General features: G+C 41.4%; 1 protein-coding gene across 19 annotated transcripts in view; it reads right to left on the reverse strand.

The window, feature by feature from the left end:
* PRP4K (pre-mRNA processing factor kinase PRP4K) overlaps window positions 1–12,099 on the reverse strand; it is a 43,460-nt gene extending 31,361 nt beyond the window's left edge. For all 19 annotated transcript variants that reach the window (XR_011624110.1, XR_011624107.1, XR_011624105.1 and 16 more), the window contains exons 1-2: window positions 11,969–12,099; window positions 734–1,930 (exon numbers count right to left, since the gene is read on the reverse strand). Coding sequence is in view for 1 of the 19 variants with exons in the window: in XM_011750799.2 (XP_011749101.2) it covers window positions 734–1,930; window positions 11,969–12,009 (1,238 nt within the window). In the remaining 18 variants the exon portion in view is untranslated. The remainder of the gene's footprint in view (window positions 1–733; window positions 1,931–11,968) is intronic.
* Between the last annotated feature and the right edge of the window lie 6,429 nt (window positions 12,100–18,528).

The raw sequence follows: 18,528 nt of genomic DNA on the forward strand, positions 1-18,528 counted from the left end.
TTCTATGATCCTAGGTAAATTATATAAATTCTCTGATTCTATTTCTCCATTTATAAATTAGGTATGAGAGCCCCTTCACCTGATGAGTTAAGATAATCACATGAGGATTTATAAGAACTAAGACAATATATTATTCAAATAGTAGAAAATAATTTTTTATACTATTCTTCTTAAGCTTAAGAGGACTACTTGTCAACAATGAGATTATATGTATTACAAAATTTTCCATTTTAATTATACCTTGGGGACCAAAAAATGTTGGTATTGGTTTTTATTTATACTGTTAAAATTTAAAACTCATGCAAATACAAGAAAATGAACAGAACACAATTGTTAAACTGATTACCTTTCCCCCTTTTCAAAAAGTTTCAGCCTATCACCGTTCAATGAAGTAATAATCCTCTCTCTGCACGCTCCCAATGAAGATTTATCAGCCAAATTACATGGATTGAAAGGAGTGCCTTAGCAAACTAGGTATTAAATCAACAATGTGAAAAAAAACCCAATTCTATCATCAAGCTCAGTATTTGTTAAACACCTATAATTACAATACCCATTGACAAAAGTGCAAATATTAACATGGTTAATGGACTGGATTACTTAAAATTATGAAACTCGTCACTACTTCACTTATTTTTTACTTACTACTTCATTTTTAATTGTCCACAAGTTCTAGTTTTCCGTGTAAAATCTCATGCATTGGTAAAAAGCTTTAACATTTTGTAAACGTTACCTGGGAGAAGAAAGTCGTCTTCTCTCCGGTTCTCTTCGTTTTCTTTCTAAGGATCGGCTCTTGGCTCTTCTACCAGGAGACAGTGTTCGAGAGGGAGATTTGCTCTGCTTCGATCTTCTATCATTTAAAAGTGGAGACCTGCTTCTTCTTGATTTATCACGTGGTTTTGGAGACAAACTTCTTCTTTTAGGACTACGACCAGGTCTTCTACTGGGTGACCTATTTTCCTTCCCAGATGAAGCATCTTTAGAGGGAGATTTAATTGGCTTCTTTTCTTTATCAGTTTCAGACCGTTTTGATTTTCTCTCTTTGGACCGTGACCTTCCGTCTTTGGATTTACCTCTTAAATCAATTGGGGATCTGGATTTTTTACATCGATCGCGACTTCTACTTTCATTTACAATTGGGGATTTTTTCCTATCTTTTGATTTACTTTTATCTTCAATTTTAACCTTATCATCAGTAGGAGATCTGGCCTTACCAATTTTCTCTTGAGATCGCCTTCTAAGGATAGGGGATTTTGATTTCCTTGCTTGATCTTGAGACTTACTTCTTTTGGATGGGCTTTTAGATTTTTTTCTCTCCTTTGACTTGCTCCTAGTTGTTTTCTCTTTAACGATTTCAATACCCCCCTTACTTTTCTTTTTATCAGACCTATGTCTAGTCCGTTCTTTGGATCTGCTTTTACTTCGTTTTTTTGTAGTATTTTTATTGTCCACAAGTTCAAGTTTCCCCTTTGTACTTGAAGATCTAGTACTAGACCTATTTCCATTTCTTGCCTTCTCATGAATCTCCCCCTCTTCTTCAGAGCCAGACTCATAACCTTGCAAAATGAGCCCCATACCAGATTGGACCTTTCCTTCCATTAACTCATTATCAAGTTCGGCCTTAATCAAGGCTCTCTGTTTTTCCAAGTCTTCTAGCAAAGCTAAATCATCAAGTTTAGTTCTTTTTGCTGGAGACATACCCTCTTTATCAGAAGCATCGATAACCTCTTTTCTTTTGTGTTTCTTGTGTTTATGCTTATGTTTATGTTTTTTATCCTTGTCTTCTTCTGAGGAATGTTTATGTTTCTTATGTTTACTTCTGTGTTTATGCTTCTTTTTTTTGTGACGACTGTGCTTATTTTGAGACTGGTCTTCTGATACTTCTCCATTTTCTTCATTTACACTCTTTTCAGAATTAGCATCTTCCATCCTATAAATATATCAAACACACTTTAAAATCATATCATTTATCAAGTATTCAAAGAGTTATAACAAAATAACAGTAATGAGAAAATACATCTCAATGTAATACATGAAGTCAGTCACTAAAATTTTTTCAGAACAGCTTCACACATTTTATTTCAAAGAAGGTCTATGCAAGAACTGAGTTGGATAGTGACACAACTTTATTGTGTTTCTAATGGTTGAACTCACCAGAAGTATTAGAGGAAATCCCTAATGGAGCGAGCTTAAAAATTACAGGTTAGAGAAAAAGGGAAAAACAAACCAGGCACAGCAAAATCTCATTAACATTGATTTAGTTCAAGGAGCCACTCAGTAACTTAATTTTTAAACCAACATTTCTCACACATTAACAACCAAAGGGCCCATTTTCTTTTTTAGTAAGACTAATAACTATTAACATACACTGGAAGATTAATCTCTTTCTCCACTTGAAATTCATAAAACTTGGTGTTGCTACAATAAACCCACCAGGTCACTTGTTTTGAGCGGATTTCATCTTATACCTTAAAAACAAAACAAAACTCTAGAGCCAATACTGAGCTATACCCAAAATAAGCACTCAATCAGTGTGCACTGGTAGCTGATACTGATAAAGGTGACAGTATAAACACATCCTCAAAAGTTAAATCTTCAAAGAGAACTAAACCAGAAGTTAGGACTCTAGATTTGTAGTTGCCACTAAGCAATCATATGACATTCGGTTGAACCACATGGAAGGGCCTTTTGTAAGTCAACAAGTCTAATATCAGCAATTTAATATAGTTCAACCCAATATTCATTCAGCAAGTGATTTAATCTCTCTGAATTTCAAATGAGAACTCAGTTTCCCAAAATACATTCACGTTAACAGATGCTTTGGAAATAAATAATAAAGTGGGGGATTCTGTGCTTAAATGTTTGGCTTACGCTGAGTTAAAGAGTTTATGATTCTAAATTATTTTATCAAGTCTTTGGTGTTTAATAACCCCAGGTTAAATACTGGGTCAAAAGCATTATTTAACGTTCTCTTTAAAAGTTACTCCATAATAAACCATCATCCTAGAATATCAGACCAAAAGTGGCGTTAAATTATCTAGATTCAGGCCATCATACTATTTTTGGAGGAAGCTATGGTTTATTTTGTCAGGTCTTCATATTATATACTCCTATACTTTTAGTAAGTTTATCCTTTCAACCTAAGAATTCACCAGTCTACTTAGAATCTCTTTAACATTTGAAAAAACCTCACCAACTACAAGTAAGCATTAAGCCAAGGGGCAGGAAAACAGATGTACAAGCCAGGTGCAGTGGTTCCCGTCTGTAATCCCAGCACTTTGGGAAGCTGAGATGGGCGGATCACCTGAGGTCAGGAATTCAAGACCAGCCTGACTAACATGGTGAAACCCCGTCTCTACCAAAAATACAAAAATTAGCCAGGCATAGTGGCACGTGCCTGTAATCCCAGCTACTCAGGAAGCTGAGGCAGGAGAATCGCTTGAACCTGGGAGGCAGAGGTTGCAGTGAGCCGAGATCATGCCATTACACTCCAGCCTGGGTGACACAGCACCCAAAACCAGGATTTGCCTCCCTCAAAGAAATTAATATCTGGTGGTACATAACCATCAAATACTGGAGAAGTGCAATGATGAAGACACGAATAGGGGCATTATGGGAACCCTGAAGGATCACCTAAACTCATTTTGAGAACAGTCAGGGACAGCGTTTTATAGATCACAGAAAGAAACCAATTTGTTAAGCAGGGACTTTCGGAGGACAGAAGAAATATTTACTGAGAAAGGACAGGGATTAAAAAATAAAGGTTAGCCCAGGCACAATGGCTCAGGTCTGTAATCCCAGCACTATGGAAGGCCAAAGTGGGAGAATCACTTGAACCCAAGAGTTCAAGACAAGCCTGGGCAACATAGTGAGACCTCATCTCTACTAAAAATCAAAAACATGAGCTAGGTGTGGCAGCGCGAACCTGTAGTCCCAGCTACTCAGAGGGCTGAGGTGGGAGGATTACTTGAGCCTGGGAGGTCAAGGCTGCAACGAGCCATGATGGCGCCACTGCACTCCACCCTGGCGACAGAGCAAGACCCTGTCTTAAACAACAACAACAACAACAAAAAACACGTTGAGTAACACTGCCCTAGAGAATGAGTAAGGAATTAACAAGAAGGGAAAAAGGGGCATTTCAGATAGAGAAAGACGGTGAGAAAGGCAGTTATATATAGCAAACTTCAAGTAGATCAGTGTTGTGAAAGGCATTGAGGTTAAGATTCCAAGTGGAGCCAGGCGCGGTGGTGCACAACCGTAGTCCCAGCTACTCAGGAGGCTGAGGTGGAAGACCACTTGAGCCCAGGAGTTTGCAGCTGCAATGACCTATGATTGTACCATTGCACTCCAGCCTGGGCAACAGAGAGAACTTTCCATCTCTTAAAAAAAAAAAAAGATTCCAAGTAGACAAAGTCTAGGAGATGACAAAATAGTATATGATTCTAGGAGTGGGTGGTTGAGAGAGAATTAAAGGTTCACTGGAGTCACAGAGGTCCACGAACTGCAAAAGTAGGTTGTCTAGCCAGGTCTCACAGTCTTGAACAAACTTGCTGGGAGAAGGGGTGGGGGACAGAGAGAATGGTGGTATGACTGAGAAGTTATTAATTAGTTGACAGCAATGAGGGGGAGTGAAAAACACACAGCCACTACAGGGTATCATACTCAAAGAACTTTGATTTTTGGATGTCACATTGCCAACTTCCATTTCTGGCAGGAAAAGGTATTTAAGAGATGTGCAGGAAAAGCTACGTTCTCTGGTGAAAGTCAGGTTTTAATTTGGGTTGACTTCTCTCTAATGGAGTATGAGAAGACACAGGACAAATGAAGTAGTGTTCTCTGGATCATTAATTTTTCTCAAAGAATTGGAAGAAGTGCAGTATCTTGGTATTAAAAAAACAACACCAGGCTATGTGCAGTGGTTCACATTTGTAACCCCACACTTTGGGAGGCTGAGGTGGGAGGATTCCTTGAGCCCAGGAAAATTCAAGACCACCTAGGCACCACGGCGAGACTCTATCTCTACCAAAAAATTTAAATTAACTGGGTGTGGTAGCATGTGCTTATAGTCCCAGCTACTCAAAAGGCTGAGGTAGGATCACTTGAACCTAGGAGGGTAGCACTTGAGCCCAGGAGTAAAAGGCTGCAGTAAGTCATGACCACGCCACTGCACTCCAGCCTGGGCAACAAAGGAAGACCCCATCTCAAAAACAAAAAAACAAAACACCATCATTGCTTTATTATGGAAGGGAAAGAAGTCACATAGATTTCAGTAAAAAAGATTCCAACGCATTTTAACTTTGTTCTTTATACAGGCTATATTCTCATCCTTTTCCCCCAGAAATCTCTCATCCCATAATCCAGAAGGTCTCTTTTTCCTGAACCTTGACTTACAGGGGGAAAAGTCTGAGAAAAATTTAGGCTAATTCAAGTTATGAAGGTAGGAGAGTCTTTAAAGATTGAGAATTACCTTTAGGCATATAAAATCTAGTGCCCAAAGTACAAAATTCTAGTCACTAAGCTCAAATTCAAAATTACCTAAAATTTTGAGTTTTAACTCAAGACTGTCCTCAAGACAAAGGATAGTCGAGTGGTTAAGCGTCTCTGGAGCCAGACTGCCTGGGTTCAAACCCCAGTTCCATTACTTACTAGTTGTGCGGTCTTGGCAAGTGATCCTCAGGCATCTCATCTACATGATGGAGAAAATAATAGTACCTACCTGAAAAGGTGTTATGAAGTTTACACAGTGAATAGATGCTAAATGCTTATGACAGTGCCTAGCACAGACCAAGTCCCCTCCACCCCCAAATAAGCTATTATTATTGTATAGATGCTAGATAAATATATTTATTTACAAAAATCCTGTGGAGCTGAAAAGGCTGCTAATAAGAATGTTATTTTAAGGAACAGCATCAAAGAGCATAGATTCTGGAGTCAAAGTACCTGATTTAAATGCTGCCTCCAACATGACAAAGCTATTGTAACCTTAGGCAAGTTGCTCTTCTGTGCCTCAGTTTCCTCAACTGTAAAACATGGGGAAATAGTACTGACAAATCATAGGGCTTATGAAAATTAAAGGAGTGCATAGTATAAAAGGCTGTCACACTAGGTGTTCAAGAAATTTCTCCCCATTTGAGACTTCTGAGGTTCAAGGGACTTGCCTAAGGTCACACATACAACAAACCAGTGAGAAGGCCAGTATTCCAAGTCAGTCAAAAGATCTTCCATTTGATTAAGATGCTTTAGAAGTCAGATTATGTCACTATTCTTTGTGAAACTTTATTGCTTTCTACCTCATTCAGAGCAAAAGGTCCTATACTTACAGCCCCAAAATCCCCAACACTCTAAACCTAACACTCTTCTCCCACGGTCACCCTGCTCCAGCCACACCATGCTCCTTCAATAGGCATACTCACATCTCAGGTACGTGGTACCTGTTTCTCCTGCCAGGAACGCTTTCCCCAGATACATGCATTCCTGGCTACCTTTGCCTACCTTAGGTCTTTGCTTAAACGTCACTTTCTCAAACAAGTTTTCCTGATCAATCTATTTTAAATGCAAAACCACCCCACTGCACACATACTCTCCTTCTGTGCTTAACATTGTTCTCCAAAGCAACTGTTACCACTAATATAATTATTGTTTGTCTCTCCCTATCATATTGTAAGCACTCTATGAGCAGAATTTTCATTTTAGTTCACTGTTCTGTGTCTAAGGGCCTAGATTATCTAATCTATAGCAGGTGCTCAGTAAGTATTGTTTGTGTCAATTATATATTTAGAATAACATAAGGTCAGGCACAGTGGCTCACACCTATAAACCCAGAACTTTGGGAGGCTGAAGCAGGCAGATCACTTGAGGTCAGGAGTTCAAGACCAGCCTGGCCAACATGGTGAAACTGTCTCTACAAAAATACAAAAAACTAACCAGGTATAATGGCGGATGCCTGTAATCCCAGCTATTCCGGAGGCTGAGGCAGGAGAAGTGCTTGAACCTGGGAGGCGAAGGCAGCAGTGACTCAAGATTGTGCCACTGCACTCCAGCCTGGGTGGCGAACAAGACTCCATCTCAAAAAACAAACAAACAAACAAACAAAAAAAGCTGGGCACAGTGGCTCACACCTGTAATCCTAGCACTTTGGGAGGCTGAGGTAGGGGGATCATCTGAGGTCCAAAGCTCAAGACCAGCCTGACCAACATGGAGAAACCCCATCTCTACTAAAAATACAAAAAAATTAGCTAGGCATGGTGGCGCATGCCTGTAATCCCAGCTACTCGGGAGGCTGAGGCAGGAGAATTGTTTGAACCTGGGAGGCAGAGGTTGTGGTGAGCTGAGATCACGCCATTGCACTGCAGCCTGGGCAACAAGAGCAAAACTCGATCTCAAAAACAAACAAACAAAAAACATATAGAAGTTGCTTAAAGATGGTTTACATTATCTATTACAGACTCTAAGAACTTGAAAGTTAAGATTTTGCTTTGCTCAGTTTTATCTCCAGTGCCTCACACAGTGCACACACATAGCACACACCTATTTTTGAATGAGTGATATTCAAAATTACTTATATCTCATCAACCCCTCCCAAAGGAAAATCAGTTTTTTGAACCCTTATCTTTTCTAATGCTAACAAGTTACAAAAATCTTAGGAGTTTCACTAAAAATTCTCAAGAGTTTACCCATAGAGGAATCAACTTCTATCAAAAAAATAAAAAATAAAAAAAATCTAGCTCCTAGAGCTTCTGGGAATCAGACATACATCCTGATGACCAGTATCACTGTAGAAGGGTCATTTCCATGAGTGACTAGTTTCCATTGTAAATTAATGAGTATTATCTCAAGAAATAATGAGTAGGTTCCTGCTAAAAATGTTACCAGCTTGGTACAATTAGGTTAACCTTAATTATAGCGTTTTCTTTACAGGGGCTAGGCATACAATGGATCTTTACCAGTCTCAGCTCATCTCTCAATGCAAATGTCACTAAAAGTAACAACTAAAGTCTGACCAGGTCAATCTGGGAAACTTGAAAGATTGAGTCAATGGCATAATGTATTACATACAATGGGCTTGTGCTAAAATAGCTAAATTAGGTTTATTATCAATGACTTTCTTATAAAGCTCAAGAAAAAGTTTTCCTGTTAAGATACCTAATGGTCCTCTTGGATAGTTTATACTGACAATAAATATAGGCCATATACATTTCATTTATATAAATTTACGCTTTAACATTACCATTTTACAATTTAACATCCCACATTTAGCCAAGTGGATGTGTATACCAACTTGGTCACAACAGGTTTATAACAAAATAAATATTTATTGAGAACCTATTGAGTGGATACATTCTTCGGATCACATTATTTGGAAGCAAAGGTGAATGAGAAGTGCACATAACATGGGGGTACTTAACAGTATTTGTATATTTGCTTTATTAAGTTTTACCTTTTAAAAAAGTCAAGTCTTGAGGCATCCAGAACAATGAATGAAAATCATGGAACGCCTTTAAAATAATATAGTCACAGTCAGGTGCAGAGGCTCACACCTGTAATCCCAACACTGTGAGGCCGAGACTGACGGATCACCTGAGGTCAGGCGTTCGAGACCAGCCTGGCCAACATGATGAAATCCTGTCTCTACTAAAAATACAAAAATTAGCAGGGCATGGTGGTACATGCCTGTAATCGCAGCTACTCAGAAGACAGAGACAGGAGAATCACTTGAACCCGGGAGGCAGCAGTTGTAGTGAGCCGAGATCGTGCTACTGCACTCCAGCCTGGGCAACAGAGACTCGGTCTCAAACAAATAAAATAAAATAAAATAAAATAAAATAAAATAGTCACCAATCACCAACCACCAGTGTTATTTTAACTTCCTCTTTCACATTTTTTTCCAAAGAATAATAGTCTTAGTGAATTTATTTGGTAGGCATTCAAAATATAGAGACACAGAGAACTGATTGATTTAAATTTGTGTACGAATAAAGCCGTTTTTAAGCTAGACAGTTCTTTACAAATTTTTTTTAGTGATGAGCAAAGTGAACGCCACTGCTACTTTACCAGGAAAGTAATTAAGCCTATTTCTCTGACAAGTTAAAATGTATACATCTTTTAAGAAACTGGGTCTGGCTATGTTGCCTGGGCTGGATTCAAACTCCTAGGCTCAAATGATCCTCCTGCCTCAGACTCCCTAGTACCTGCAGCACTTGAGCCCAGTAGTTCAAGAACAGCCTGGGCAACTTCCTGGGAAGACTCTGCCTCTACAAAAATATTTAAAAATTAGCTAGGCATGGCCGGGCACGGTAGCTCACGCCTGTAATCCCAGAGCTTTGGGAGGCTGAGGCGGGTGGATCACGCAGTCAGGAGATTGAGACCATCCTGGCCAACAAGGTGAAACCCTGTCTCTGCTAAAAATACAAAAATTAGCAGGGCGTGTTGGTACATGCCTGTAATCCCAGCTACTCGGGAGGCTGCGGCAGGAGAATTGCTTGAACCAGAGTCCAAGGTTTCAGTGAGCCAATATCATACCATTGCAATCTAGCCTGGAGACAAAGTGAGACTCTGTCTCAAAAAAAAAAAAAAAAAAAAAAAAATTAGTTGGGCGTGGTGTTGCATACCTGTGGTCCCAGCTACTCCGGAGGCTGGGGTAGGAGGATCACTTGAGGTTGAGGCTACAGTGAGCCATGATAGTGTCACTGTACTCCAGCCTGGGTGACAAGAGCTCATGTTTCAAAAATAAATAAAATGAATAAAAAGAATTAATGTAGATACAAAAATCAGAATGGGTCCAAAAGACTAACTAGTCTTAAAACCTTCCCTCTGGTCCCTGCTTTGCCAAATCAGGTTTGAGAAATTAGGTCTCAATAAATTAGACACATCACATCAAAAAATGGATCTTTCTGGGACAGTGGAAAAAATAAAAATAATTTCATACTTGAAAAGCAATTTAAAAAGAAGCCACATTGTACAGTGGGAGGCCAGACAGTTCAATAGTTAGCAGCAGGGCTTTAGAACCAGACTGCCTGAGTTTAAATGGGTGTGCCACTTAGGGTGACCTTGAGCAAGTTACTCAATTTCTCTGTGTTTCAGTTTCATCATCTTTAAAACAGGAAAATAAAAGCATCTACCTCTATAGGGTTGTTAAAAGAATTAAAGCCTTCAGGAAGCTTAAAAGCTACTTTTTATATTTATTCTTTCTAAATTTTCTATTTTGAATAGATTCCATATAACTGTAAACTACTCAGTGTTTTCTAAAGAACTGCTGTAGACACTATATTCAAGGACTCACTGTGAGCACCAGGCACAGTGTCTGCTTTCATACCAAATGGTTATCGTCTTTGTTAAATACTTTCAAACTACTGAAAGTGAGACATATACAGACCAAATATTCCATTTACACCAAGTGTTCTGTGGGGAAGGGAAGGGAAATTAAAGACTCTCTCTGTTATTCATACAGTAGAGGCCTGAATATGTATTTTTAAAATTATTAAGTCTAATATTATTTGAAAACAGTATGCGAATAAAATGACTAACCCACTCCTCGAAATGAATCTCAAACATCCCTAAAATCAAATAAATGGACATAATACTACAGAAATTTTCAGATTAGTAGAAAATGTAACCACATAACATGAGATCTGCACTGTATTGGCATAAACACTGTAACTGTGCCACACAATGAACTCGGTGAGAAACAGTAAGAGGTTAAAGCTAGTTTAAAACTTCAGAATCCATTTGTTCTCTGCTAAGGCAAATTATAAAAATAATACAGCAGTTTTGAAAAGCCCTTAGTTAAAAATTCAGTTTTTCCGCCTAGCTGAGTAATGCAGATGATTGAAGAGCCCAAAACTGGACGTACAGCAATTAAGTGTCAGGTTGTCTGGTGGCAAAGATTTCTCCTATCGCTCAGTCACAACTTGCTGGGAGACTATACCTCTTTCTAAAATGGCTGGAAACAGATGAGACAGTGCAGATGCAAAAAAAACGGTCGCTATAGGAACATTGCCGTAAAATCCATTCTCTCTATTATGGTTCTTGTTTGAGTTTTCCTAACATAGACATGAAGAGCAAAATACTGCTTTTAGTTAACCAATGGTTAACCTTGCAGCATACACACGTATTTTTTTTTTTTTTCATTTTTCATTTGGCCGCATGGATTCTTATATTAGCTTAATTATAGATATAAAGTGGTTTGGCAGTAGCTAGCAATTCCCACTACTCCTTCCACTCGTCCTCGTCCTCCTAAAGGGTTATAAACTCAAGCAAAAAAAACAAACAAAAAAAATGCCAGGCCTCAAAACCAAAGACTCTATCTCACTTTGCCTCAAGTTTGCAAGTTGGTAAAAAAAAAAAAAGCTGCCGGCAGGCACTCAAAAAAACAAAACAAAACAAAACAATACTGGGTGACTGCTGGACTAAAGAATACAAGGTGACGAGATCAAGTATCCTGCTAGCCACAGACTAGCTCTGGGATGGCCAGAGAGTGTGACCCCACCACCTCCGCTCTCTGCTTTCAGGTCCTAAACTGACACCAGTAAAAGGACGACTGGGGGTACCGCAAGAGGAAGAAAAGACTTGGGCTTGCCCCGCCTGCTGCCACTGACCCTCGTGTCCCCAACACCGATGCCGCTAAGAGCCGCGGCCAGGGAGCTTAGATGGGTCCCCAAGGGAGGAATGGGAAAGCGCGACCTCACTGCCGCCACGCGCACCGGACCTGTAGAGGCCGCTCGCGCCTACGCCTCCCGGGGCAACGACGCGCTGCAGGCCGCGGCCGCCTTCACCCCAGCAGCCGCGGCCTCTGAGAGAAGGAAGCTCGAAGGCCGCCTGCTCCCCATGCCTCCCACCCCACAACGAATCGCGCCGGAAAAGGCAAAGTTTGACTCTCGCCGTTAGGCCCGAACTTTCCCGCCCGCCCGTGCAGCTCCCACTCGGCCGTCCCCGGGCTCCAGCCTCTGGCCCACTCACAGAGACTACTTACTCTGTCTGCTCCCGCAGCGACTGGGTCTCCGCGGCGGCCATCTTGAACTTCCTGACTCCTCGGCGGCGGTGGCGGCGACTCCCGGACGGTGGAAGGTAGTGGAAGTGGAAGAAGAAGGAAAAGAGCTGCCGCGCATGTGCTGACCGCGTAGGGAAGAGCGGGGTTCTGAGTCCGCGCTAAGAATCCGGATATGAAACCTTGCGTCCCGGGACTGGCGCAGGGCGTAGTGTCGCAACTTCCGGGAGCATGGTGGGCGGTGCTGCTGAGGATTGAGGGCCGTGTCAAGCTTGAGCTCTTCCGTCAGTGCTAGAAATGGACGTTTAGTTATCGAAGCCTGCTGACGAGGGGAGCCAACAAGAGAGGGATGTCGGCATCGGGTATGCGGTTCCAAGAACTGATTGGCTATGGAGACTGGAAGTTGGGTGAAAATTCTCATAAACTCGGGCAAACGAATTGATGATTTTTCCCTGGTCGGTGTTAAGAGACACAGTAAATGCTTAACCATCTCGCTAGATAGCTCAGCTGAAGTGGCATTAGCTTCCCCGGAAAGGGTGTAGAAAGGCGTTTTTAAATACTGTAAATTAGGGTTGTACCTCGACGTAAATATCTTTTAATGTGGAACTGTTACTGTATTTGACACATCTTTTCAACTTTTACATAGTTCAAGGGTGACATGATTCAGGAGTCGTTCAGTTCGTTGTTTCCGTAATTGGAACGTGTAATGTTTTTTGGCCCAAGTTGCTTTATGTGATTTTGTTTTTTTCTATAACGACGCTGCAGTAATGGGGTAGAATGGAATATTGTAGGGAAAACATTTACTGGCTCTTGGAGAGCTCTCAATACCAATTAGGTTCTTTAATTCCTCTTTAAAAAAAATTTCTCGGCCTGGCGCTGTGGCTCACGCCTGTAATCCCAGCACCTTCGGAGGCCGAGGTGGGCGGATAACCTGAGGCCAGGAGTTCGATACTAGCCTGGCCAACATGGTGAAACCCTGTCTCTGTTAAAAATACAAACAATTTAGCCGGGCGTGGTGGCGCGCGCCTATAATCAATTCCAGCTACTCGGGAGGCTGAGGCAGTTGAGAATCGCTTGAACCCGAGAGGCGGAGGTTGCACTGAGATCACGCCACTGCGCTCCAGCCTGGGCAACAGGGCAAGATTCCATTAAAAAATATATATATATATATCCATACTTTGGAACCTAGAAGCAGCGTGACGATCACTTTCATTCTTGTAATCATCTTAGTTTGCCTTTGTCCTAGAAAATTGAGTTCGGAATCTCCAGGCTCCATACATATCTCTTGATTTCCAGGGGAGAAGGGTTTCAAATGTTCTTACAAAATGTCTCTTGCTGCCTGAATTCCCAACGTTTTGAAATGTTAGGGCCAGGCGCTGTGGCTCAGGCCTGCAATCCTCTAGCACTTTGGGAGGCCGAGGCGGGCGGATTGCCTGAGCTCAAGAGTTCGAGTCCAGCCTGGCCAACATAGCGAAACCCTGTCTCTACTAAAAATACAAAAAATCAGCCGGCGTGGTGGCGCCTATAGTTCCAGCTACTCGGGAGGCTGAGACAGAATCGCTTGAACCCGGGAGGCGGAGGTTTCAGTGAGCCGAGATCTCGCCATTGCACTCCAGCCTGGGCAACAAAAGCAAAAACTCCGTCTCAAATAAAATAAGTAAATAAATGAAATAAACTTAGTAAACTATTTTTAAATAAATAATGTTAAAATTAACAGTGTATGTAGTAGAACTGTTAGAGATCTCATCTTGGAAACAGTGATATACTTGAAGGCAAAAGATTGGATCAGGTACTATTAACATGTTTTACACATGAACAAACTGACACTAAGAGGTAAGGTAATTTGCTTTTGATGATTGAGTTCCCAAGTACCAAGCTGATTTTTGAACTAAAATCTGACTCGAAAATCTGCTATTTTCTTATCAGGCTGCTTCCTACAAGAATATAACCTCGCTTAGTATCCACTTATAGAGCACCCACCCTCACAACTCTTTGGCATTCAAATGTTTGTTGAGTAGCGGTAGTAGAGCACTACGTTCCAATCGGAAAATGCCTTATTTTTCCTTGTTTGCAGGAGCCTATTATAAATAAATGCCTTGTTTTCGCTGTATCTCTTGTTGTCGAGAGCTCAAGCTGGTCTCAGTTTCTACAACCACAGTATTATCTCCCAGGTCTCCTTCTGCCCTATGTATATTGCAGTTATGCTTTACGTGGAGATGAAGCATCCTAAGAGTGGGGAAGGATATATGGGGCCGGAAAAATAGGCGCTGAAGCCAGATTGTGACTAAAGTTGGTATTTGAACAAACCAAGTCTTTTTTTTAAAGAGCATGGTAAAAACTAAGTTTCAAAAATCGATGCTGGCAAAAATTTCCTTGAAAAAATTCTCACCAAGTTCAGTTGCAAGGTGCTACCTGGGGAATGAAATAGATTTGTCAAGGACACACCTAAAACTATATTACTGTTGTAGTTTTGAAAGACTGAGACCTTTGGAAGGGGGAGTTACAATTAAAGCAAACATCGGCGTATCCGTTTATTCATTCACCAAATGTTTATGAAGCAACAAACTTATGCCCAATATTTCAATCTTGCTGCTCTTCCTCCCCAAATTCAGGAACTTTTGCAACGGAAACCGGCCCCGGGCATGCGCCTTTTGAGCCGAGGAGCAAAAGGGGCAACTCAGTAGCGGCACCCGCCTCCCCGGAAATCCTTGGAGGGGGCGGGGCTCTCGGAGCGCGCTCTTCCCAGCGGCATCTGGGGAGGCGCATGCGTATTTGCGTTATCGTGGGGGTGCATCGCGGAGGCGTGGGAGAATCTGTGGCCCGCGGTGGGCCTTGGTCCCTTCTGTCCCCGCCCCGAAGCCGCCTGCTCAAGCTGAGGGCCACCGGCTTCTATCCGTCGGTGTCGGTGCTCCTTGCCTCCCAGCTAGAGCGTCTCATCCCTGGGCCCGGAGCCCCAGGCTCGCTTTCCTCAGCCCGTGCTGGCAGCGGCGCTCTTGCCGCCATTCCTGTGAGGTCGTTTTCCGGAGCCGCTGGGCTGGCGGAGGAGTAAGTAGGCGCCAGAGTCCTGGCCCGGGCATCCGCCTTGGGGCCCTGTCGCCGCCGCGCCCCGGATCCTGCGTTGATGCTGTCCGATAAAGCGGAGGTCGGCCCTGCTTGCTGACGCGACCGTGAAAACCACAGCGCCTGGCGCCCGGCCGCCGCCGCCACGCCACACACAAGTGTACCGGCCCGAGGCAGGCTTCGGGCGCGAGCTTGCCTTTGTGACTTTCTCTTACCGTCTTTGCTTGCTTCCTTTTAAGTATTACTTCCAGATAAGGGACATGTTCTCGAAATACTTTGAAAATAATTTTGAGTTTTGTTTCTCCCGTTGAGACTGATTACTTTGGACCTTTCAAGCTACACTGCAATCATCAATCTCAATAAGCTCGTAATAGGCTCATTCTTCCGTAGGCTACAAGCAAAATAATAGATCATAGCATCCTGCGGAGGAAGCCGTTGGTCCATGTAGAGTCGCCAGATGTCAATTAAGAGTAGATCGCTTTTCAGAGAATACTTACGGCTCCGGTTTAGACCTGGACTTGGAACTTTGAGGTGTTTGGAACACTGGGCAGAATTTTCCTTGTTATAAAACAAACTTTATGAGAACGTAGTTTGTTTTTGTTGTTGTTGTTAGTATTGAAGCAATTTTGGTGCAAACCAAAGGATAAAGCAAAACAATGAAAATCACCCAGAGTTCCATTACCCATACTGAACCAACTTGAACATACTGGTTTATTTTGGCTTTTTTCCATGTGAAATGTCAAATATTCTTATACTCAGGTATAGAATGTGATATTTACTCTTTCATGTAACATGTCCCCCAATTTTTACATACATAATTCTCGTTTCAGTAAGCATTTTTATAACTACACTCTTTTTCCTTTGTTATTGTATGTCTAGGTTATTTCAACTGCACTATTGCATGTAACTACTGTATGATGAGGCAGTGGCTAGATTAGTATTTAGAACGTGAGCATTCAAGTCAGGCAGACCTGGGCGTCACAACTTACTGGTCAATTTCAAACAATTTAACTTTTTTGAGCCTCATTTTACACAGTAACATGGGGATAATGATTCTGATTGCCCAGAATTATTACAGTAAAATGAAATAATGAGGGAAAGTGCCTGCAGCATGTCTTGTTAGTAAATGCTATTACTGTAGGCAGATTTTCTTTTGTTGTGATTTTTTGGTGACATGTATGATTTATTTCCAGATTTTGAATATACTTAAATACCACAGTAGGGGTATGGGGTTTGATACACAGCTTTTCATATATTTTATACAATATATTCTGTGTTTGATACACAGCTTTTCATATATTTCATACAATATATTGTGTGTTTGATACACAGCTTTTCATATATTTTATTATAAGTAACACATGAATTAGAAATTTTTCACAATAGGGAAACATTTAAAAAATTAAAATGTATAATCCTGCTAACCATAGGTGAATAGTCGCATTTTGGGCAATCTTTTTTATGCATATATATGTAGTGGTTTTATTTATTTATTTATTTATTTATTTATTTATTGGAACAGAGTCTTGCTCTGTCGCCCCGACTAGAGTGCAGTGGTGCGATCTCGGCTCACTGTAATCTCCGCCTCACGGGTTCAAGCAATTCTCCTGCCTCAGCCTCCTGAGTAGGTGGAATTACAGGTGCCCGCCGCCACGCCCTGCTAATTTTTATACTTTTAGTAGAGACGAGGTTTCACCATCTTGGCCAGGCTGATCTCGAACTCCTGACCTCGTGATCCACTCTCCTCAGCCTCCCAAAGTGCTGGGATTACAGGCATGAGCCACTGTGCTGGGCCTGTAGTGTTTTTTAAAAATAGAATTATATTATAAATTGGGCTTAGTAACTTGCTGAAAATGGCAGAGGCCAGTGCGATGAGAGTGGGGTGATTAAGGGAGTAGGAAGTAATGCAGGAAAGGGAGTTTGTAGGATTCAGATTTCATTAAAAGTGTACTGGGCAGGTTGGGCATAGTGGCTCGGGCCTGTAATTCTGTCACTTTGGGAGGCTGAGGTGGAAGGATCCCTTGAGCCCCAGAGTTCGAGCCAGCCTGGGCAACACAGGGAGACCCCATCTCTATAAAATAAAAATAAAAATTATTTTGAAAGAAAAGTTTACTGGACAGAGTAAGTTCAGGATTGAGGAGTGACCTGATTTGTTTTAAACGAAGGTTCATTTGCCTGCAGTATGGAGATAGACTGTAAGAGACCAGGGGAGGAAGATGGAATCCAATTAGGAGAGTATTTAAGTAATCTCTGTGAGAGATGATGGTAGTTTAGATCAGGGTGTGAGTAGGGAAAAATGATTGGGTTCTGGATATATTTGGAAGGGAGAGGTTATAAGATGCACTAATGGGATGTGGAATTCAAGAGAAAGTGACTTAAAGAATTTTGGTTTGGGCAATTAAACAGATACAGCTGCTGCTTACCAAGATAGAGACTGCAGGTGGGGGGAAACTAAACAGAGTTCTGTTTCAGTGGGGAAACTAAACAGAGTTCTGTTTCAGTCATGTTACCTGTTGTGGAGTCTAACTAACTGGAACAGGAGTATTAAAGACTTCATCTTCTATTCTTGAGGTATCAATTTGTCCCTTCATTTCTGTCAGTTTTTGCTACATATATTCTCTGTTACTAGGTGCATGTATTCTTGTAAATTGTTATATCTTCTTTATGGGTTTATCCTTTTATCATTAGAAAGTGTTTCTCTTTTTCTCTAGTAGCATTGTTTTAAAGTCTATTTTATCTGATATTAATGTAGCTATTTCAGTTCTCAAGTGATTGCTATTTACATGCTTCGCACCATTGAATCTAAAATGTGTCTCCTGTAGACTTTATATAGTTGGATCTTGTTTTTGTTTTTGTTTTTTGAGACAGAGTTCACCCTGCTGCCTAGGCTGGAGTACAATGGCGTGATCTTGGCTCACTGCAACCTCCACCTCCCGGGTTCAGACGATTCTCCCACCTCAGCCTCCCCAGTAGCTGGGATTACAGGCGCCCGCCACCACGCCCAGCTGATTTTTGTATTTTTAGTAGATACGGGGTATCACCATGTTGGCCAGGCTGGTCCCAAACTCCTGATCTTGTGGTCCGTCCGCCTGCCTCGGCCTCCCACAGTGCTTGCATTACAGGCATGAGCCACTGCGCCTGGCCGGATCTTGTTTTTCTTAATCTGATAATTTCTGCCTTTTGATCCAATTGTTAAATCATTCACAGTTAATGTTGTTGATATAGTTGGATTTATGTATGCCATCTTGTTTTTGTTTTCCCTATGTCTTATGTCTTTTTCTTTTCCTCTGTCTCTCCTTTACTGCTTTGTTTTGCATCAAGTGAGTATCTTCTAATGTAGCATTTTAATTTCTTGAGTGATTTTTTCAGTCTTAAGTCTTTTTAGAGACTTTAGTGGTGCACTAGGGCTTACCGTACAATTATAGGTTAACTTATTAGAATCAGCTTCGGATTTATACTCACTTAATTGCAGTGAGATTACTCCA

The sequence above is a fragment of the Macaca nemestrina genome, chromosome 5 (assembly GCF_043159975.1).
Source record: "Macaca nemestrina isolate mMacNem1 chromosome 5, mMacNem.hap1, whole genome shotgun sequence".
In the NCBI taxonomy this organism is placed as follows: Eukaryota; Metazoa; Chordata; class Mammalia; order Primates; family Cercopithecidae; genus Macaca; species Macaca nemestrina.